Source organism: Chanos chanos, chromosome 4 (genome assembly GCF_902362185.1).
Source record: "Chanos chanos chromosome 4, fChaCha1.1, whole genome shotgun sequence".
Classification (NCBI taxonomy): Eukaryota; Metazoa; Chordata; class Actinopteri; order Gonorynchiformes; family Chanidae; genus Chanos; species Chanos chanos.
In genome coordinates this window covers 17,399,028-17,422,564 of record NC_044498.1, presented here as the reverse complement: position 1 = coordinate 17,422,564, position 23,537 = coordinate 17,399,028, and the positions used below count along the sequence as shown (strand labels likewise).

General features: G+C 40.1%; 2 protein-coding genes and 3 non-coding genes across 5 annotated transcripts; 4 read left to right on the top strand and 1 right to left on the bottom strand.

Annotated features, from left to right (window-relative positions):
• Window positions 1–1,652: 1,652 nt before the first annotated feature.
• Window positions 1,653–1,768, top strand: LOC115810993 (U5 spliceosomal RNA). The gene has a single exon (XR_004025254.1). It is a non-coding gene; the product is annotated as a U5 spliceosomal RNA (small nuclear RNA).
• Window positions 1,769–2,307: 539 nt separating this feature from the next.
• LOC115810992 (U5 spliceosomal RNA) lies at window positions 2,308–2,423 on the top strand. Its single transcript, XR_004025253.1, has one exon. It is a non-coding gene; the product is annotated as a U5 spliceosomal RNA (small nuclear RNA).
• A 490-nt stretch (window positions 2,424–2,913) lies between these two features.
• On the top strand, window positions 2,914–2,985 carry trnad-guc (transfer RNA aspartic acid (anticodon GUC)). Its single transcript has one exon. It is a non-coding gene; the product is annotated as a tRNA-Asp (tRNA).
• A 5,888-nt stretch (window positions 2,986–8,873) lies between these two features.
• Window positions 8,874–11,309, top strand: mgst3a (microsomal glutathione S-transferase 3a). The gene is made up of 5 exons (XM_030772137.1): window positions 8,874–8,990; window positions 9,851–9,924; window positions 10,524–10,581; window positions 10,707–10,779; window positions 11,176–11,309. The coding sequence occupies exons 1-5, from the start codon at window positions 8,874–8,876 to the stop codon at window positions 11,307–11,309; spliced, it is 456 nt and encodes a 151-aa protein (XP_030627997.1).
• A 1,013-nt stretch (window positions 11,310–12,322) lies between these two features.
• Window positions 12,323–13,903, bottom strand: mmachc (metabolism of cobalamin associated C). Its single transcript, XM_030772136.1, has 4 exons — window positions 13,814–13,903; window positions 13,396–13,593; window positions 13,098–13,250; window positions 12,323–12,673 (listed from the first exon to the last, which is right to left on the bottom strand). The coding sequence occupies exons 1-4, from the start codon at window positions 13,901–13,903 to the stop codon at window positions 12,323–12,325; spliced, it is 792 nt and encodes a 263-aa protein (XP_030627996.1).
• Between the last annotated feature and the right edge of the window lie 9,634 nt (window positions 13,904–23,537).

Genomic DNA, 23,537 nt, shown 5'->3' with positions numbered 1-23,537 from the left:
TGGTCCACCGTCGCGTTCAAATGTAAGGATTATGTGGTGTAGCGAGCAGTTTTATCGAACCTTTTTAAAAATGAAGTAGTTTTCTGAAGTTTGTAATTTATTTTGAGTATTCTAATACTTTGGAAGAAGGCAAATTTATGAAGCTCGGTAAGAGTGAAGGCCTTTTTGGCAAGATGGCGATCCACCCACATTGACGGTCCTGGCAGCTTACTTATTTTATTGCAACTGAAAGCTCACAAATGCTATTCTCTAAACTTTGGGTGTAAAATGCAGTCTTCGATAGTGTAGAAATCCGCAATTGCTCGGTCATCATAATTTTGTTGGTATTCCTGCGGATGTGTCATCTGTTCAGGTCTTCATTGTGAAATGATGGTGTTGCGGCCTGTGGTAGTTGAATGTTGAGAATCTCTTTGGCTTGTGCTAGAAAATGAAGGCCGCGTCTTTGCCTTGCAGGTTCGTCTGTCACCACGCAGTTTCAAGTTCAGCACACTTAATGCTTGTTTATCGTTGTAGTCAGATAGGAACGTGGAAATTACATTGTCAGTGATATTACATTTTTATCTATATTCATATTTCAGCATTTATTTGGAGTACAGAGTCGACCATTTTGACACATGCTTTTTATTGTGCGTAACTTTTTAACGCAACCTTTTGCTCAAATAGTGATTTATCCTTTGCTTCTGCTCATGTGGAAGTGTCGTTAGTTTTTTGTTTTCGTTCTTTGTGAGACTGCATTTTGCAAGTTTTATCTAGGTAGACTCGGGGGGCGCTCTCCTGGTTTATCAAATGTGTCTTAATATCCGGAGACTACATTGCTGATGACGTGACAACGCCATTTGGTTGAATGTTTGGTACAAAAACTTTACATGTTGTATTAGATCACAGTGTGCACTTGTGAAGCAGCATTAGGCTAATAATCGTATTAGGAATATTATGATATTGAAAGATAGACATGGTTCTTGTTTAGCTGGTGTTATATATTTAAGCTGTGTGTCATGTAGTTAAATGAAAGTCGTCATTGGGAAATGGACTTTGCGTAATTTGGTGACTGCTGCAGTCGTCAAAGTATGCATTACAGTATCAGTTAATTTTGTGATTATTGGTCTGTAGGTGGGGTTTTCTCTTCAGTGTAAATTAAAATGGTTATTAGCGTGCCATAAAAGGCTACGTTATAGCGTTGTAATGGAGACATCATAATCTATATTATTAGGCTACTTGTTGAAGATTTGCTGTAATGACTGACCTAAACCAGTGAATGCTGCTAGGTGAGAAATTATACATTCCCATAAGTAATAATATTTATTTTTGTTTGATATTTTTCTGCAGCAAATAGTATACTCTTACAAATGAAGCCTCATCTATGTAATCGAATTGTAAAGTTAACTTTTAAATACACTGAGTTTGCCTACTGGAGCAAATCAGGAAATGGGTATTACAGGACAGATTTCCCAGAATGCAATGTGTACGTTCATGTAAAATGTTTGGAATAATATAAGATGTAACGTTGAAAGAAAAATGTAATTGAATTGCAGAGTTCTCAACAGGTAGTGGGGATATACGTCTAGTGATTTAAATGCTTATTACTTTGGTAACCGCCATCGGGAAAGGTCTTTAGTTTAGTGTGGTAGCAGCCTCTCCAGGCAGTTAGTTATACACTCATGTTTCTCTTCAGATCGTATAAATCTTTCGCCTTTTACTAAAGATTTCCGTGGGGAGGAACATTATGAGTATCAACTAATTTTTTGATGCCCTGCCTCACGGCGGGGCTTCCTTTCCGAAGTTCAAAAACAGCAAATTTTACTTAATAGATTGCATTCGTGTTGTTATGGTGGTGGGGGTATGAAAGATTCAGAACGAGGATTTACTGTGTGTAAGTGACGAATGTGACGTGGGTGGGGCTACATTGTTTTATAGTTACTGTATGTGAAGATCAGAATTGCTCTTTTGAATGAAGATTCGCGCGGCATACTGTTACATAGATAATTCACTACATTACAGCATAAGTCTGCAGAGTTCCGGTGTTACAGTTCAGTGAATTCGACTGATCGTGCAAACCCGGAAGTGGATCGCACCGTGCAGAGTTCCCATGATGCAATGTTCATGCATTTTTAGATTTTCATACGACGCAACATTAAAAGGTATTATCATAGCGTTAAAGTGTTGTTTTGCATAGTTTTAGTCAGGGTAGGTAGTTAGTTTGATATTTAGTATGTGGATTACGTGTTTTGATTGTTGCACTCCGCATAACCATCAACAAGAAACATATTGCTGTCCATATACCGGTTACCACACCAACAGAAAGGTAGATTACTCATGGTTCTCTTCATATCGTATAAATCTTTCGCCTTTTACTAAAGATTTCCGTGGGGAGGACCATCATGAGTTTAACTTAATTTTTTGTCGCCCCGCCTTGCGGTGGGGCAATATTGCTGGTAAAAAGAAAGATGATGTCTTGCTATGTATGTGTGTAACATGTCTTGCAAATGTTTCGTGTGCATGATCCGTGGGTGCAGTAAGACGTGAGTGACTTTTTATTAACTGCTTTAGTAAGTAAAAAGCGTCAGAGTAGGTTCGTTATTACACGTAGTGAAATGACTACGTCTACCGCGGCTCCATTGTTCCATTCACCTATTAGCGGGCGAGCTGGTTCTGGCTCCCCTTTTCACCTACAGTAACATGTCTTAAGTTTGAATGTCCTGATTCAAACTGTGTCGTGATCGTGATTCAAAATTTAAACTTCAGACATTTCACAAATCCATGTGAACACTTTCAGTACTGCCAACAATAGGACATTTGTAAAAACTTAGGGGAGGCTGTAAATTCTCTGCTCAAGTTTGTCATGCAGTTGATGCGCTTATCGGTATCGTTATTCAAACACTACTAAAGGTTGTAGTAGGTGATTATGTCGTCGCTTCCTCGTTAGTATAGTGGACAGTATCTCCGCCTGTCACGCGGAAGACCGGGGTTCGATTCCCCGACGGGGAGGAGGTTTAAGCTTTTAGTTGACTTTGAAGCAATAACTGAAATATTATAAACAAACAAAGACTTCCACCTCAATACACAGGTTATTTATCTCAAACCCAAAGTGTCATGACCTAAGCCATACAACAACAGCCTTTGTGTCTTTATATTTTAGCATAATATGTCTTCAGTTTATAGCTCAGGGTATTGTACGTGTGTGTGAGTGAAAGAGAGAGCAGTAGGAGCTCTGGGGTAAAAAAAAAACAAACAAAAAAAAACATGTTAACTTCTCTTTCTTTGTACCCTGTGACTGACCCTGATCCTCACGACTGTTCTGTGTTTATTTCCAAAGACAGCTTACTCTGTCTCTGGTGTATTAGTGACCAGGGTCCTGTCCTCTGGTCTAATAGTGTTTTGATTTGGTTTATACAGAGCTGGTTCTCAGTAGAGGCTTTGGCTCACTTGAGGAGAGTTTACTCCGCAATAGAGTCAGCAGCAGACTTGGCAGCAGATGCGTCCTCGCCAGGGTATCCTGGTGTGCTGAAGGCATGAGGCGCAGAACACGTGACCGCGTGGGAAGGGGAGATTCTTGTGAGTCTCAGAGTCAAAGAGTTCTCTTTGTTCCGTCTGGCGCTCTTTCTTTATCTCTCCTTTCTCACCTATCTTTCAGTTCCCTCTGCTACTCTCTCAGCCCTGTCACCTCTCTGTTTTCTAGTGCTTTTATACACTTTATCTTTATGACTCAGTCATTCCCTTGCTTTTCTCCTCCTGTCGTGTGCCCCCTTAAAATGAGGTCAGAGGACCATAAACCTTAACATAGTCTGATCCTGGATCAATTTTTCTGTCAGTCTGCATCAGGCTCTTAACACACCACGCTTTATTCTGAATTATCTAAACTCAGGGTTTTAGTGGTTAAAAGTTCATATCATGCTCATCCTTGGAACCCACCAATGATCTCACTACACTTCATTTTTCTAATTATATGTGTTACACTTTCGTTCTACAGGACCAGTCTGAGCTGGTCATGATATTCACTCCATAATCGTGGTGTCTTCATGGTTTTCTAGAGTGTGTGAGAGTGCAAGATTCTTGATGATTTTCTTGGTGTCAGTTAAATTGTTGTCACTGCACTGTCATTCGTGGTATGTTCTTTATCCCAGGTTGAGTGGGTGTCTGTGTTCCTGGCCTGTCAGCAGGTATGTCTTATGTTTTCATCTGTCTAGATCTTCTCTCTTAAGTGGGGCAACTGGTCTGTTGTTACTCCCAAACCATTAGGATCACTGTCAGACCGTTCCACACAACCCTGTATCATCTTCCCTACCTCACAACCACACCATACTGCTGTGCGTTCTGCATCCTGCACTCTTACGTAGGGGTGTGCGATTCTGACAAAAAATGATATCTCTGTATTTTCTGGGATTTTGTTGAAAACAATAAGTAGACGATATTTTGCAGCCTCAAAAATGTGTGTGTGTAATAGTCTGATATTGTACCCGCTCACTCTTGTTAATAGGATATTAATTGTTGCTTACTAATGATATTAACGGAAACAACATACAACAGGTCTTATGTATTTACTTAAAACTGAAGCATTCAAGTAAAAACTATACAAACACAATCACCTGTGCAAGTATTATTGAGGTCAAACAGAGCAAGTATGTGTAAACCATTTCAAAGTGGCCTACAAGATTTATTCTTTAAATTTTTTTTGTAAATACCAACAAAAACTATTATAATGAGAGCATTTTTAATAGGCACTTCCCCTTAATTTCCAATATAGTTTACAGATTGCCATCTTTTGAGCAACATTTGTCTTTTCAAAGCCAAACCACCTCACTGCGAGTGAGGATGATCCACGTCTATCATTTAAGTCTAACAACATAGATTGTGAGGCATGTCCTAATGAATAATAGATAGCAGTGCTGGCTGTTATTAGCCTACGATTGGCTACATACCGGTAGTGATGGCCATGTGCGGTTGTCACGTCACAAACACACGGAATTCAGAAAGGGCTGTAGAAAGGCTTGATTTCTTCACATAGATCGTACGGCATTAGGTGGAGAATGCATGTTTTCATACTTTGACATTGTTTCCATACCACATTCATCTTAGTGAATTCGAAAGGGCAATGAAAACCGTGATTTCCATTCTGTAGCACCTGTAATGCACTACAGGCTATACCACGTATCTCAGGGGGGACTATACGACACTAAGTGGAACAAACTGTAACTCGCACTACTGACTGTTCAAAACAAATGAAAGAAACCTAGCTTTAGGCTTCTTTTTTTTTTTTTTACTTTTTCCCCATTGTACCGAACTCATACCGAACTGTGATGTCCAAATTGTGGTGTGAACCGAACCGTGACCTCTGTGTACTGATACACCCCTACTGTAATCCAGTCTCCCAGAAACCTTCCATTTGTCACACTCTACTTCTCTATTGTCACTGTGTGTCACTCTTTGATACTGTCCCGGATAAAGAGGTCCAGGTTATACACTCATCATCATTGCAAATGGAATTTTCTCCATTGTGAACAGAGAAAACGACTGAGCCATCTCTCCAGTTATGTAAGTCACTACTAACCTTTAAAGTCATTTATATCAACGTGATATTTAAATTTCTCATCGCTCAGATGGATTCTCCAGACTGAAAATGACTCAACGTGCAATTCTGCTGCATTGCAGTTATCAGACGAGCCAGCTCAAATCAGAAATATCCCTGATTCCTTTCTTGTGAAGTGCTGAATTTAGTGTTCTGATACAAACCACCTGATCACATCCTTATTGCTTAACTTGTAAAGATGTGTGAAGTAATGCAACAAAGGATTAGACCACCATAGTAACTAGATGAACAATGTTACCCTCAACTCATTCGCTTGTGATAATTGAGTGTGTTGGTTTCACATACTCTGAGCTCAGATGGCATCGTACCTTCTGAGCTCAGTATGATGTGACTTAAACAATATTTATGTAGGCAGTAACATCAATGCACAATGTGTTACTGCTGTGGAATTGCCTACTGACTGCAGACAGATCACTGACCACTGAAATACAGTGCTATTGGACTGAATGTGGTGATAAATGATAGGTCTAAACTTGTCTGAAGCCTGCATAGCATTCCAGCCACAGAGAAAAGGGAGAGCAAGGAAGTGGTGTTATATGTCGTAAACATTAACCATCAGGTGTGTGTTGACAGAATTTAAGAGTGATGTGAAGGCCAGAAAATTAGCTGCTGTGCAGAAACTGGTACTACATGTGTAAAACAGAACTCGTTGGTGAGAGACAGCAGTAGTGTCTGGAGGCAAAAGAGATGAAAAGAATAGGGCATAGAAGAGGGATGTGTGAAGGGCCTATCGCAGTTAGATGTGGGTTGTATCAGTTTAAACTCTTAATTTCAGGTCTGTCCTGATTGAGCTGTCAGTCCAGTTCAACATCACTGCCAAACCTGGCAGTTACCTCATTGTATTGTCAAGCAGCTGCCTAATTTAATGCTTGGTCAGTATGTTTATGATAATTTCCCAACCAGTAGAAGAAGAGCAAAGGTGAAAGAGAATGGAATAGGGGGAGGGAAAATGCGTAAGGAATGAGACATAGAAAGATTATGAGACATAGAGAGATTATGTGGGAACGAGATGCTGGGGTATTAGGCAGAGTAGGATGTGGAAGTTTAATTAGCTCCAGTGGCTGGCTCTCTGCAGATTTGGCAGTGCTGAAGTGCTGATTCAGTACTGAAAAAGGATAAGGAAGAGATGCAGAGAGCAAGTGAGCTATGAAGGTGTGAGGGACAAAGGATGAAAGAAAAATGATGTAGTAGACATAGTCAGAATGAAAGAAAAAAGATGGCATCAATTTTTGGAAATGGAGAAACAGCAAAGGTGAAGAAAATGAGAAATCTGTCCATCTGTCAGTTAAAAAGAGAGAGAATAATGTAGTGCTCTTTGTATTCCACATCCTGTACATCAACAAAAATCAGAGTATCTAATAAATTCAAAAAAAGATATATAATCAGTTGATGCTAGAAAATCTTTCACTACCTGTGATCAGAAGCACATAATTGACTAATTAAACAAAAAAAACTGGGTTTTGTGGAAAATATCACCACCCAGTGGAGCAGAAGCGGACATTATGTATAATTGTTTACGACTCAGTACTAGTGCTGTTTACATAAACTCATGCAGATGTCAATAAAGAAAACCTGCAGACCATTACATAATTTCTGAATAAAACAATAATTTGGTAGTCTCTGCCCCTGGCTCTGCTTCATTTGTCAAATAGCCATGTGAGGGTAAAAATTATTAATAGAATTTGAAGCTACAAGAAACTGATAAATATACACTTGCATTAATGAAGGATACAAAGCCTATTATGAAAATGTGACTCCAGGGATTGTTACAGAGTTAATAAGACAATTAAGATCCCACCATTTTGGCTAGCAGAGCTGGAGGAAAAGATTCCAGTGACCTTGAGAGCCACAAATAGGACATTTTGAATTGGGTGACAGCAAATGTCAATCTAGAGCTTGGGCAGGGTAGTGCCATCAAGAATTCATTGCAGTGCATAGAGTCCTTGTTGTTATATCTTAAAATTTTGCAAATTTTCCAATTAAAGTGTGGAAAACACAAGAGTGGGTCTGCTGAGCACTTCAAACAAGAAATGTATTTGGTCATGTCATCTATATGTCATCTTCACTACTGGACAAGCAGATGTGAAGATGTGATGCATACAGCAAACAACCGCTTGGCCCCTTGGAAGGTAAGTTTCATTAAATGTCAAAGAAAAGCCATTCTGAGTGGTCACTGTCATCCTTTTGAGAAACATTTATGTGCTAATAAGTGGTCACAGAATGGTTTGATGAATTTGAAACACACAGGCAATGGCCATCTCAGTAAATATATTTCAGTCAAACAAAACATTACATGAGGATTCTGGAGGGGTACCAGATGTAATGTTTCATGTGGGCCTCAGCTAAACACTGCCTCTTTGAAGACAGGTACTACATTTCTCCAGAGTCTCAGACATTTTATGGAATCTGTCAAGATCCACTGCAGTTTTGGCAGTTCATGGTGGCCTAGTGTCCTCAGATGACACCTTTAAGTTGGTGTTTCCCTTTGGCTGTTACCTGTAAGGTAGTGCTTAGTTGGATTTCAGGATGATAGACTAATAGTGTATGTTAATAATCAACAAATACCTGGTGTTCCAGGGCATGGGACAGCAAGGAATACATGTTTTTGAATCAAAGCAGTTCTTCGTTGTGAGTAATGCTGCCACACCTCAGCCTGGAGACTGGGCTAGAGTTGACATTACTAAGCATAATTAACAAGAGGGCTAGAGTTGACATCACTAATTATAATTCCTTTCTCTACACACCTCATAAAAAGTTTTTTCTTTTTTTTTTTTAACATTGCATGTAGATTATTTAAGCATATATATATAGAGCCTAATGTTATTCATTTCATATAAGGATAACATAACTATGAACATATTATTAAAACAACTTTCTAAAACAACCATTCTTTTACTTTATTTGTTAGTTAAAGAATTGATCAAAGGTAGTTTTAATAGCCTGACCTGTGCAAAAAAAAAAGTGGTAGTGTATCAGTTCCTGTGTTCCTTCCTTATAGATCGTCTCCTTCCTTATAGGTCTCTGAACTCTTGCCTACAAAGAGTCCAGTCACGCCCTCTTCTCATGTTTATATAATGGAAAGCTCTACACAGAGAGTGGTACATGGTGACTGGTGTCGAGATTAAACGCAGCAACTCTCAGCTGGTATACAAAGTTTATTCTAAATCTCTGAACTTTTGGCAAATTTTCCAAGACATGCAGATAAATTTGTTTTCATATATATATATGAATCCATTGTCCTGTTCAAGTGTGCGTACTTCCTTGTCTTGTTCTTTTGATAGCATTCAAGATGGCAGGAATGTCCAAAGAATATGGCTATGTGGTGCTCACTGGAGCTGCCACCTTCATCTTGATGAGTTATCTGTCTCATAATGTGGTCAAGGCTCGCCAGAAGTACAATGTGCAGGTGAGAAAGCCCAGATTCACAACACAACTGTTACCTCAGATTAACTGCATTAGCCCTTATGCTAAAATGTAAAAACGTGTTGATGTTTCCAGGCTTGGGGATTTGCTTGAAGACATTATGAATGTGGCCGCAGTAGCTTGAGGTATCCCATAATGCAAATTTAAGTTATTCAGGGTTTTTGGACCTTAACTGTCTTCACTGAACCCAGTATCACCATTCAGCCACTGCAATGGTTAGAAAGGAAATTTAAGTCATGGTTTTCAATTCTGCTCGGTGTAAAAGGGAGTGGCTCTCATAAAGATGAGGGCGGGACACCTGTGTTCTGTCTATGAAGAGCTGTTAGTTGTTAAATAAACAACATGATATTAGGCTGTGTACATTTTCGAACCCTGGCAGTCGAACAAAAAGGGTCACTGACTTTGCATAAATATTGCACCCAAGAATAACTTTAATAATAATAATAATAATAATAAAAGTTTATTTAGGGCCCAATATGACTTTTCTTTCTAAGTTTTACATGAATAAGGTATATAATTTGATAAAATGCATTTAAAAAAAACACAGTCCAGAAAATTTCATCCATAGAGATACTATGTAATATTTAATGAATATAGTAAAATGATTATAGACAAAGGCTCACATGCATGCATAACTCTTTTTAAACCCTGTGATATTTTTAAATGATACATTTCTTTAAATTGTCAGCTCTGGTTTTTATGTATTATATGTGTGTGTGAGTGTGTGTGTGTGTATGCTGAAAAGTTCTGATCTGTTAGATCACCGCCCTAAGGATTATGTATGATTGTATATACCAACATGCTCCTGATATTTTAAATCGAGCTATTGGCTCTGTTTTTCAGTATCCTAAAATGTACAGTGATGATCCAGAGACGGGCCACATCTTTAACTGCATCCAGAGAGCCCACCAGAATACGTACGTACAGTAAAACCCAGCAGCGCTGCAGACAGAATAGCAAAATGAGTGCAGTGGTGAAAACTTGTGTAATCTTGTGAAATGCGAAGAACAAACAAAAGTTGGTTTATTGCTCATAAATTTTACTGGCAGCCTTAATAATGGTGGGTGTGTTTGTGTAGCAGCATGTTAACTATGTACACTTGGAACAGTTTTCAAAGTTGAAGCAGTGGATTTTTGTTCTACATCTAGTCATGAGGGAATTCTAATTAGAACAAACCTTAGTTTGTTCTAATTAGTTTGTTCTGATTACATGACTGAAATACCTTCCTCACAAACTTGTGGTATATCACCAACTCTCCAGTATTCCTATGATAATATTTGACAACCTTTCCTTTTCCACTTTACTCAAGTTCATTATTGCTACCCCGCAAGTGTTAGTGACATATTAGGAATTTTCTGCCATATTCAGACTGGACAGAATGTCAGCGTTTGTTTACCAAGTTTCAACAGTTCCAGAGTACCAGCCATTATGATGATCACTCCTGGCTCAGTTAAACATATCTATCGTTCATCCATCGTGTGTAATGTGGTCTGTGTCTTTGTTCATCTCTGTGTAGTAATGAAGCTCTGGCTCCTTTCCTTTTCTGCTTGTCTGTCGGAGGCCTACAGCATCCGGTAAGGGCTGCCTCGCATTTTTCCCATAAGCAGTCACCATAAGCAGTTACTTATAATGGGTCATGTTAGCCTAGCTCTAATTATATTGTGTTTTCTTTTTTTATACTGGGTTTTGTGTAACACAGCGTCTGGCCAGCGCTTTGGGACTGGTATGGATTGTAAGCAGAGTGGTGTATGCACGTGGCTATTCCACTGGAGGTGAGCACGCTCAGTTCTGTGGGCTGTTAGTACACAGCATTTGTAACACGTACTAATCTTTAGTTTGAAACTCTGTCATTTGTGGCTTTTGAACTGAATGTTATATGCTTTCATGCTTTATAGCATTTATAATTTTGTTGCTCAAAGTGCTTGTACTGCAGAATGAAGAATTTAATTTGAATTGTATGTCAAATGAACATTTGAACGTATATTGTCTGTCAACCTGGCTAATTATACTAACATGCAATACTATTACTGTTTGTACTAATAATAGTAATAATAATGGAGTGTGCTATTCTTCATGGTATTGTCAGATAATGTGTTTTACTGAAACAATAAGCAGTATGTGACTGTGATATAATTTTTGAAACACCTTAGCTTTTCTGTCGTTGGCAGACCCTGATAAACGGAAGCGTGGGGCATTTGGGGAGGTGGCATTTGTTGGTTTGTTTCTGACCACGGTTAGCTGTGGCAGGACCATACTGGGCTGGTCCAGGCCCAGGTGGTCCAGAACATTCAGAGTGCTCTGAACTGTAAATGTGTTAATCACATTTATGTGCCTTTAACGTTTATGTGACTTCAATCTTTTTGAAAAATTGTAACAGGAAACAGTTTAATTTTTATAATAAAATTCAGTGTGTGTGTGAGAAATGTAGGTGTCTCACCTTCTTTTGCAATTACATTGTAGGTCATGCTTGACATTATTCCACTGATATGTGAGCAATGGATATCTCTTAATTACCATTCACCAGACCTATTCTGGGTGCATGCTCACACAGCATCTAATAATATCTTTGTTCTGTCTTACACTGGTTAACAAACAGTAGTTTGTCCCTACAGATATGAACAATACATAAGCCAGTACACAAATATCCAAGTCACAGCCACTATCCTCTGACTAAAACAGTGGAAAAGAATGAAACATCCACTAAGCAGTCCGTCTCCCTCAGGATAGGTCCCAAACACTCTCACTTTTCTTGGAACTCCTTGAGCTGTTGGTCTAATTTTATTGCAAAACAAAACTTTGATTCAATGAACTAAACAGTCATAGGTTCATAATATTTGTGTGGAATTCTATTTCGAAATCATTAAAATGATAAAACCCTTATTTACCATTCTGTAAACTGTGAAAATATGCAGTTGTTTCTTAAAAATCACATATAATGTGAATACTGTTTGATGACAGCATTAGTTGAGATGGGAAAAGTGTAACACTTTGTATCACACAGCTGTCCCTGATTCCTTCATGATCCAAATAAATCATGAAGGAATATGATACCCTTTTATACAGTGCTTCTGGCACTCAGGCACTCACAATCACACATGTTACCTTCACTGAGGTAGAATTAAACTGTGCATGTATGGGAGAAGGTCGAATACAAGAATCACATACAAAGGATTCTTATATTTCATTTTGTTTGTACAATACAATGGATAATGGTCCTGCTCAGGGCTTAGACCATGGGCTGCACATCACATTCCTGAAAAGGTGTGTGATATGCTAAACACTGATTCTTGAAAGCAAGAAGGGAACCCAGCCTTGCTAATGACTATCATCCCCTATTGTGTCCTCTGTTTCTCTCCCGTTCTGCACCTCCGTCAAAAAGCCCCACTTTTGGAGCAGTGCCTCCCGCTGTGCTGGTGGAGTGAGGAAGTACTCTTTCTGTTGTGGAGAGTACCTCTCCTCAGCAGTAATGATGTCTCTGTAGTTCCAGTCTTGCCAGTGAAAGTTAAATCTCTCCAACAGGTCTATTCTGTCCTCTCGTGATGTCACACAGTTAGGGGGGGGTGTCTGCTGCAGACCTGGCCCCGCCTCCAGATCCCTGAACACTAGCAAGGCACGGATAGCAAACCATCCCCCCAGCCTGGGGTGGACACAGACTCCAAACATCTTCTGTGAGGAGGCATGGGAGAGAAAGGGTGATGGTTACAAAAATGTCACCACATTTTTGCAAAGCAGCTGAGAGGGAGAAGAAATACAGTGCAGGCAGGCATGCAAAAAAAGACTTAAAACTCAAAATAAAGATTGAGATGAAAACTGACAATCTACAGCAGCAATTACCCCCCAGTTCTCCGTATTCATATTATAAATGCATTGAACTTGTGACTGTCGCTATGTAGAGTATCATGTGCATGATAATCTAAGGGAATATCAGTCACGACTTGGGGAAAGACTCTCTTTAAAATGATGGTTACATCATCATTGAATAAAATATACTGTGAACATTGCATGAGGAAGCTTGCATTACACAAGGCATAAGCTTAAAGTCAAGTTTGTGCCATAATGAAGTCTCACTGAGAAGTAGCCTTATCCTCACTTTGTCTCCCCACGGTGGATTTGGGATGTCTGATGCCTTGTAATAGTACGCTGCTCCTGCTACATGGGCTGCAGTCTGAGCTAGGAACTTTGGTCTTCTGTTTGGAAGTATCTCATAGTCAAAACTGATCTCCACAGACTGATCAGGAAAATGCTGAGCATGAAGGGGAAGGAAAGGGTTAGGTGAGAGGACAGTGAGTATATATTAGACAGAAAGTGGAAAGAACGAACTTCTTTGCATTAGGTTTCCATTTGTTCCGACTTACGTTAAACATGAGGTTTGGCTATTGCTGCCTTACCTGAGAGATGAAGGTGGTGATGGTGTGGGTGACACACTGGTCTATGGGATCTTTTACCAAGTCGCATCGTCTGCTCCGCAAGAAAGGCAGAAAAAGTCGCTCAAACATGGATGGAGTGCTCAAGATCACCACAGCCAGCGTGTCCTCGGGGTGTCTGAGGTGAAAGGCAGAGGAGGTGACTGCATTGTACCAAGCGACCTGTGAACAGAAGGTACATGCAAACAGTCAGCAAAGCACCTTAATGGCAGCTATTAAATATTTAACTGTTCATTTCAATGGGCTGCAAGCTCCATGTATAAGAACTTTTAGTTGACGTAATCATGACCGTTTGCCAGGGAAATGTCTGTGCATTTACTCTCTTTTGTAAACTGGGGTGTACAGAGAGAGCCAGCATTTTACAAATTTTCGAATTTCATACCTTGAAAGGATACACTTCAAACCCTAACGACCCCAGAGAGCTGCGTAGAGTTCCAACTATATCCTCCATCGTGTGACAGGGGATCGCCATGTTTAAACGTACACAGACTAGAGAACTATGGGTAACCGTGTTCTACTAATATAGTATGTCCTCTTTAGAAAATTTCATAAGTCATAACTTACTGTACTACTAGAACTTAATATGAATATACGAATACAACAATTCGCTGTATTCCTTTTACGTTGAAAATAAAATTCATAAATAAGAAGTAGAGGCTGAAATCACTAAACAGCCTTACTGTATATCCCAGAATCCTCAAGTCTTCCCAGTGACGTGATTGTTACGAACTCGAGGATTTGAAAAGTGGCACAGTGCCGTTGAGATATTAGTAAGTCATCTGGTGTGGGGGAAGTTATGTCATAAATTATCCCTGCTCGAAATAACTAGGTATAGCCACTCATATTGCGTTAAATCATCAATTGAATTGGGCGCAGTGCCATATTTATATTGCTTTCGCGTCTTACTTCAGATCAAAACAAACACTCTGTCTAGCTTGCTGGTCAGTAAGGCTAGCACTAGTACACTAACTGAAAAAAGTGCTAGGTTAGATAATGAATTACAGTTTGGAAAAACAGCACAAATTCAGCTGAATGGGTAGCGTTTTAAAGGGAGACGAAAAAGGAAACACAGCTTTTGTTTCATCAGCGTGAGGTTTTAAATCGCTAATTCGTGGTAGATACTGGATAGCTGATTTAAACTAACATGAGTATTAGGTTGCAGCACCAATGTCAATGACACCATGGCTTGTAGACGACTACAGCATCACTAGCCTGCCTGATGGACTAAACTGTTGCTAAGGGTCAATGACTTTGCTAGCAAGTTAACTGTCGACAGCTCTACAGCTACCTCAGTCGTAATGAGGCACTGTGCTACTGTTAGTGGATACAGTTTTCAGTTATCTCACTTTAAGAGAGAATATTTTATTTTTATTGATTTGTTTTGAAAAGGTATTCGGAATGAACTGGGATAAGCAGCTGAATTCTATTATATCAGCAGCTGATGGCAGTGTCACTAAAATTCGGGTAAGACAAGAGCTTGTGCTAAGTCTCGAGTGGATAAAATCCCTGTTTTAGCTGTTTTTGAGGTTATTAAGATGCTACTATCTTGGTATATTAGTCAGTACTCCTGTTTTTGTTTGTTTGTTTGTTTTTCTGGGGGGGTTTTGTTTGTTTGTTTTGGCTGTTTGAATCAATTCAGAGCATGGTATTTACACAAGTTACATTTTATGGCTACGCCACCAGAGGGCGCTCAACAACTTCCTTTCTTGAAGTTTCAGTTGTTTTTGATCTCTCTGTCCTGGATTTTTATCAAATTAAAATAACAATTTTAATGGACCATAGTTAATTGCCCAGTGTAGATCTAGATAAATGGTGTCTTGTTACCACAGGAGCGTCTTACACAGGGAAAACACTCCAGAGGAAGAGAAGGTATGTTTGATTTGTAATCACTACTGTAATGATCTTGTTATCACCTGTGTAATTTTAATCTGATCATCAAAAAATGAATTTGGTTCCAAATTCATAAATTCCCCCTTTTTCCCCTTGTTCTCTAAGCAGATGTCTTTCCAGTGAGGGATGTGTCAGGCATGGCAAATTTGGACCCCTCCTGTGTTGCTCCTGTACCCCAAATCTCTCCCTCACTTAGTCCTGCTGTGCAGTTTGGAGATTTTGCCAGCATTCAGGCACAACTACAGAGCCAGAGTCAGGTGAGCGTACTGCCTGTATATGTGTATTATCACATTTCTCTGTGTGTGCACTTACACATGTGTGAGAAATGGCAGCTGAATGGATGGATGGATCCTGCTGATTACACTTTTGACTGTGTAATGTATCATCTGCATTCTCATGTAGATCAAGTTTCAACTTTATTGTCCTTATACCTTGCAGTGTAATGAAAAGCATATTCACCAATCCTGCAAATGAACAACAGAAATTCATTCAAGAAATGATACAAACACAGTCAAAAACTGCCAAAGCGTCACACAAGGCAGTGCAAATATAGAAGGTAGCACAGGTAATACAGTGCAAGAGGTAGTGCAAATGTAACCTGTAGCAGCAGTGTTCTAGAACAGTATATGCAGAAAAGATCTGATGTAGATCTGAAATAGGCATGTGAATTGTTACCTTGGAGTGTTTGAATTATTTTTGCTTGAATTTTTGTGCGTGTGTGTGTGTGATGATTGAAGAATGACTGAATGATCTTAATTGTGCAGCCAGTCTGTGTTTTTAAGACCACCCAAAATACCTCATCATTTCATTAGGACAATAATTTATTACCAGGTAATGTCATACTGATTAATCCACTTGTTGTGGCTGATTATAAGCTGTTAAAATTTAGAATTTTGTATTCTGTTAATAATTGACAGATGATTGAGTCACTAACACAAAGCTTGCGGTTAATGGAAAGAGAAAGAAATGCTCAACAAAGACAAATACTGACATTACAAGGTGAGTATTTGTTACCTGCATAAAAGCACTGTTCTTTTCCTGGAATTATAGTGTGGTAATTACTTACATAGACATGTCACACTGGAAATGTTGTCTCCCAAACAATTTTAAAAGGATGAATTCAAAAGTGGATTAAATGTGTTATAGTAATGGATGTAGCTCTGACAAATGCAAAAGATATGTCATGATGTTACTATGACTACACATGGTCTTAAAACGACTAAAACAACATCATATAGTGATGGCAGAGTCTCTAGAGACTCTGAATGGTTATTACAGGTTATTGTTTTTGTGTGCTTTAATGAAGGAGATATTTTGAACATGTCAGCCATTAAAAGACTAGATTGGTTTGGGTGTGGGTGGCTGTGGGTGTTAAACCACATTTAAGCATAAATGTGACATAAAAATGGACTCCAGTAAGAATTTCTTACATTTGACAATCTTAGTAATTCCTGATTATTAACTGTGGCTCATTATTCATAGTGAGATTAAAAGACAAGTTTGTAATTGGCTGTCCTCGGGAAGGGGTAGCAACTGGCATGAAATGATAAATAAATATGTATATATATATATATATATACACACACACACACACATATATATATCATTCATATAAGCCTCCAAGGCCAATGATGTATTTGGATCTTGTGATAATTCCCCTCTTCCAGAGGAGCTGAGGAGATTGCGGGAGCAGACAGAAGAAAGAGAGCGAGTATGGGAAAGAGAGAGGGATCTAGGGAGGAGAGGAATGAGCCCTGGAGAAGAGAGAAGGATGGAACAATGGAAGAGAGAAGTGGGCAGAGAGCTGAGTAGCCTGAGAGACCACATCAACATGGCCACATCGCTAGGCAACCAGGAGGAGAGGTTAGTAGTGTTCCATCTCCATAAGAACGGAGGCTCAGGTCTTTTGATCGATCCTTGAGCGTATATTCAGCTTTGCTCTAAATAACAATTTGCGCTTCAGTTACTTTCAGGTTAGGACTGGCCTGTAGTGGCAGGGCAGATTTCAATTGGTTCAAAGACTGCTCAAAGCTGTCTAGGTTGTGCGTCATCTACTTTGTCATGGTTTTGTATGTAATATCTCCCGGAGGTTTATTTTAACTTGTAAGGGCAAAGTAGCAGCATTACTTTTGTTTTCTAGCCGTAGCAGCTGTATAGAAAGGTAGACAGCTGTTGTGTAGGCTGCTGATTTGAATCACCTTTAATTTTGACGCAGTTTCAGCTCCAGACTTCGCAGAGAGGAGGTAGAGCACTTGCGGAGAGAAGTAGACCAACTCAAAAACCAACTCAGTGAGTTTCTCTAATATACAGACCCACATGTGCACTGAGATAAACAGATGCACACAGATACACAAACAGAACATTATCTCGTCACTGTCATACCATCGTGTTCCTCAGCTCTCTGTGGTTTTTGGGTTCATATTGACTCATGAGAACTCAAATACTGTATATTTTATTTCAGTATGAATGGCCAAAAACACCAACAAATAGAAGATTACATGTATATGTTTTAACATAGTCACTTAAATATAGGTTTGTGAACTTGACTAACATGGAAATTCATGGAGACTCTGTTGCCATGGTTTAGCAGCAGGTCCTGGCAGCCCTTACAGAATGCGTTTGGCCAAACCAAGCCCACAATCAAAACACACACAAACTCTCTTACATTGACTATTGAACTTAATCCTGACCAGCTGCTGACCTTCACTCACACACAGACACACGTGTAGATACACACATGTGGGGGCAGACGAGGCCTAATGGTTAGAGAAGCGGGGCTTGTGACCGAAGGGCCACTGGTCCAGTCCCCGAGACCGGCAGGAGAAATGTGGGCGGGGGTAGTGGGTGAACAGCGCTTTTCCCCCTCCCACAACAGCCACGGCTGAAGTGCCCTTGGACAAGGCACTTAACCCCCAACTGCCCGCGGGGAACAGGCGTGCTCCCCACTGCTCCTTCTCCTGGTGTGTTAAATTGACTACTCACTGCTCACAGTGTGTGTGTGTGCGATCACAGGGATTCTAATTCCAATTGTAATATACGCCTAAAGAGATACTCAACACAGTTTGCATTTGGAAGGACTAGCATAGATGCAAGGTTTGTATCTATGTTAGTCTGTAGTGAGTAATTGTCAATTTGTGTTTGTGTATGGATGTGCGTAGTGAGACAGGAAGAAGACATGTTTCAACAACAGTCTGAGACCAGAGAAACCAGAAGGCAGTATGAACGTAACTGTAAGGTAATGCTTAGATGAACATACACACACACACGCACAAACTTTCAGATCACGAAAAAGGCCAGATACAAACATCCACAGGGATACTTACTTCTTCACATTAAAAGGAATCAGATATCCATTGAAGGAAGTGAAAGAAGTGAATTCGATGGAAGTGAAACTTCCAAGTAGACACCTGACAGAGAACCTGTCACTGGGAATGACAATCACTGTACTTATTTGCATTTTTGTTTTTAATCACCACATTTGCATCTCATTGTAAGATTTGCTAGAGTAACCATTCTCCTCTCCTGAACAGAGTAGTTTGAGATTAAGTTGATTCAGCTGTAATATATCTGTTCTGCGTGTCTGTGACAGATGTTGGAGAGCCTAACAGACTCCTACCGCACACACAGTTTTGACTTGGCCAGGACCATTTCCCAATACCAAACCACACAGCAAGAAGTACGAGACCTCAGGTTAGTATCCGCAGAGATACACAAAACAATGTCTGGACTCATATCATCATTCTCCAAGAGCGAAAACATGACAGCACAGGATAAAAAGGGAACTGTGTGTGCATGCCTTTCTTTCACTGGATGTGTGTGTGTGTGTATGTCCTGAAGGATGACTGTGTCAGAGCTGAAGGATGAGGTAAGAGGGCTGATTTTGAGAGACAAACACCCCACACCTGTGGCAGTGCCAAAGAATTCAGGTAAGAGACACAGAGACCTTTTCCTTTCACCTGTGTGATACACTGACATACACTCTCACAGCTAAAACCAACTTCTGCTCAGCTTCATCTGCCTCAACTCGTGTTTAAAAACCATACACAAACAAACAAACCTGTACATGTTCAGTACATTTTTGTTACCTGCATTTGTGTGTGTCACTGAATTTTTTAACTTTTCTGTTAAATCCCTCACTCCCCAGTTTAATTTTCCTCTCTCACCTCCTTCATTCTGCCCTGCTTCCAGTCCCTCCACCACCCACAGTGACAGCAGTGACTAAGGAGACCACTTCTAGGAGAAAAGTGTTATTGGAGTCAGACTCAGACGATGACTTTAGCCCCACTCCGAGTCTGGGGGAGGTGAGCTCCGACGACCTCGACACGTCCTGGTTGGCAGAAGGAGGACCAGGTGAGACGGATGCTTAAAGTTCCCTCAGGGTTTCTTACCTCCTCCCCTCAGCAAAGGCAGCTACACACACATTAGCACAGATATTACCATAGATCTATACTCTACTCACACACACACACACAGACTCAAAAGACCCACACACTCACAGTCAGTAATTATGGTTGTTAGAATCCCTCCCCCGCTCTGATGCTGCAGTGAAGAGGAAAGAGAATAGAATAGTGTGCGTCAGTGTGTGTGTTGGAATTCGCAGTCAGTCAGATCGTAGTCAGGCTCATCAAATTGGTTATTTCAGGACTGAAAGCATCAAAAGAAAACCTCTTTGTATGGGATGTCATAAAGTTATAAAAGACCATATTAATTACAGATCAAAGCTTTCTCCGTCAATTTCATGGCTTTTCTGTTTGGATGGTACTCCACATCTCTGCCCCCCCCCCCCCCCCCCCCCCCCCCCCCCCCCCCCACCACTCGTTTTAATGAGTGCTCATCAAAGCAAATGTTCACTTCAAACTTGACTCAACAATTTTGCAGTTGCGCAAAAATATAGTCAAATTGATAGAAACCGTTTTGTGATGAAAAAGAAACTAAACTGTTTTGCTGAAATACCATTTACCATTTGACATACCATTACAGATGGGAAAAAAAGCAAACACAGGGATAACTTATTTTAAAAGCGATGGGTTAAAAAAGTATTTATACTGTAGATTTCTGAAGTTTCAGACTGAATCCAAAGGTTTTAACGGTGCTGGTAGATTAGTTACCACCATAAATTTCCCTCAGGATCAATAAAGTATTCATCTATCTACCTATCAAAATCTTCTCCTCTCCTGTCACTGAACAGTCTGAACAGAACATGCTATTGCTCCCACAAGTATGGACAGAACAATGAATGTAAAGTCGCCTCCTACTCGGTATGTTCACTGATGTTAGCACAAGTCTTAGGCTTACAGAAAGCCAATGGAAAAATACCTGTGCCCCCTATCCGCACTGGTTCCCTGGCCTTTTGGTAGACAGTAATCATAACCCCAGCCTTGACATCAGAGTGCGGCTAAGATAAGCCGCTATCCACGCTAAAGAGCCAATAAAGAGCCCAAAACCCTTTTGTCATCTTTATCGTGCCCTCTGTCTGTCTTGATGGGCAGCATGCAGATGTGTGAGTGAGTCATCTGAGTCCTTTGCTTGACTTTGATGTGGTTTCTCTTAAAGGGAAAGGAGAACAGGAGACAGTGAGAGAAAAGGACAAAAGGACCAAGCGAAAAACAGAGGAAAAAATGAGAGAAAGAGGTGAGGGAGAAGGATAGCGCTCAGGTGGAGCAAGGAGGGTTTTGTGTGCTCAAGTTTTTCTGCTTGCTTAGGTCTGAAAAATACCACGCGTTGGATCACAGCCATTTTAACCTCAGTACTTTCCTTTGGTGTGTTTTGTCCCTTAGCAATGTGTCATGACACTCTATACCTGAGTCAACAACAGAGAGCTTTAACCGTTTGGTTAAAACGTTGATGGGAGCCCATATGAAAAGACTTAAATCACTCACACGTGTTACAGTGGAAGCTTTTAGTTAAAACAGCAGTGCACATATGTTTACAGTGACATATATGGAAGATGGAGGGGGGGGGGGGGGTGTATGTCTGGATTCCTCTAAGCACAGTCTATAATATCAATACTTCTGTGGCCTCAGAAGTGAATACCGCGTGAACGTTTGAACTATGAAGGCTAATGTCATCATTAAAGTTTAATTTAATAAAGTTTAATGTTTAATTTCCTTTGTTCACCGTAAATCCTGAGAGTGCTAATGGGCCAGCACCCTGTCTCCACAAATGTTGGTACTGCAGGAATTTATGCAACCAGCTGTTCTGTTTTAGTCAACAGTTTTTTGTATAACGCAGTAAAAAATATTAAACAAATGACATGCCTTTAAATAACTTTGGATGTTTTATTTTCCCTTCTGTTAACAGTCAGTGAACATCCATGTGACCTTCCTTAGGAAACCACCATACAGGCTGAGCATAAACAAACGAAAGTAGTTTTGGACCTTAATCATGAAAGCTAGCAGTGTCAGGGAATACAAGCCCTCTATGCAAAATCTTCCCACCATGTAATCCCATGCAGTACATATTGATATTTCCATAGCACCTCCCCCTCGTGGATACTGTTGTTAAGCTTTGTCTAAGGTTAGCTCCCTGTCTCCAGTCACAGCTATATCCAAATATGGTATTATAAATGGTGTCCACTCAAGGGCTTAGAATGTACACACACACACACACACACACACACACATTTCACACGCTGAAACATTTTCCTCTCTGTTTCCTGGAGTCATCATTTGCTTTTGGTTTTGTAGCACGTTGCCCGAGGACGTTTAAAGAGGGAACAAAACGGGAAAAGATCATTTCCTATTCACTAATCTGCTCTGCTTCTATTTTTGGGGAGTTTATTGAGATTCCTGTTCTCTCCTTTCAGGTCAAATTGAGGTTAGTTAAAAACTGGATGTGGTTTTAAACACTTACTGTAAATTACTGTAATGCACACACACACACACATCTGCAGCTTTTCATTTCCAGTAATAGATAAGCATCGGCCAGAGCAAAAAGCTCTCTGAATTTTCACAGACACATGCCTTTCTGTAGAAGGCTAGTGTGAGGTGACAGTCTATATATTTGAGAGCTTTTTAGTCCAGCTGGTGCTGATCTCTTACTGGAAATCAAAAGCAGCAGATGTGTGTGTGTGTGTGTGCGCACATTATAGTAATTTACATTAAGTGTTTACACCATCAAGCTTTTATATTTATACCTGAGTCAACAACTGAGAGTGCTCTGTGTGTGTGTGTGTGTGTGTGTGTGTTTCAGCTCTAAGGCCGCGGGGTAATCGGCATGTTCGCTTAAACTTGGGTCTGACAGGAAGTGACATCAGTGATGCTGGAAGTGAATTAGGCAGTACTCATGATGATGATGTGGGAGAAGTCTCGGACAGCCCTCCAGACCTCAGCCTCAGTGACCTTTGACTTCAGGAACAGGAAAGCAAAAGGGGGTGGAACTGACTCCAGTTTGAAAAGTGGATAGAGCTTGAAGCTTGAGAGGCCATGTTTACATTCAAGAATCGGCATATTCCCAGCACACACACACAGATACACACACACTCCTCTCAGTCAGATGTGATATTCTGCATGAAGAGAGACAACCCTGTTATCCAGAGCATGGCAGTATAATGAGGGCTAACAGTATTTGCTTGTTAAACGGAACATGCTTTCCACGTGCTGTAATCAATCTCCCATCTGTGGTAAAGTCATCTTTATGAGTCCAGTGGGCTGTGTTCCACTGCTGAGCGCTGTACTGCTTCTCAACAGTGCTCATACACATATCAGAGCAGAGGAGAATGAATATCTCCTCTTGAGGAAATTAGAGAGCAATTTTAAAAAAAGTAAAGAATCAGTGGGAATGCTTTTTACTTCTAAAATATGTCTCTGAAGTCTGTCACTATTTTAAGCATTAAATTGAAACAGTATTTGACAAAGTGTTTGAAATAATGCCAATAAGCTGGAGATGGTTTAATAATAGTGAATGTGACATTTGTTTGTGCTGTATTTGTTTTTGTTGAAATGAATGAGAATTAGAAGAATGTTTTTGTTTTTGCTTTTGTAAAGGGCTTCTGGTAGACTGACCTAATTATGACTGTTTGGTGTGAGGGAGACAAATGCATTTTAGACTTGCTCAGTGGCATTAACATATAAATGATCATCTCATCTCACATCTTTCTTATTCTCCCTAACTTAAGAAGAGGAGACCCACCCTACCCCACCGGTAATGGGCAGCCTGCAGACTAACGTGCTGACGTACAGTAGTTGTATTCCCCACAGATGTTAAATATTTCAGGA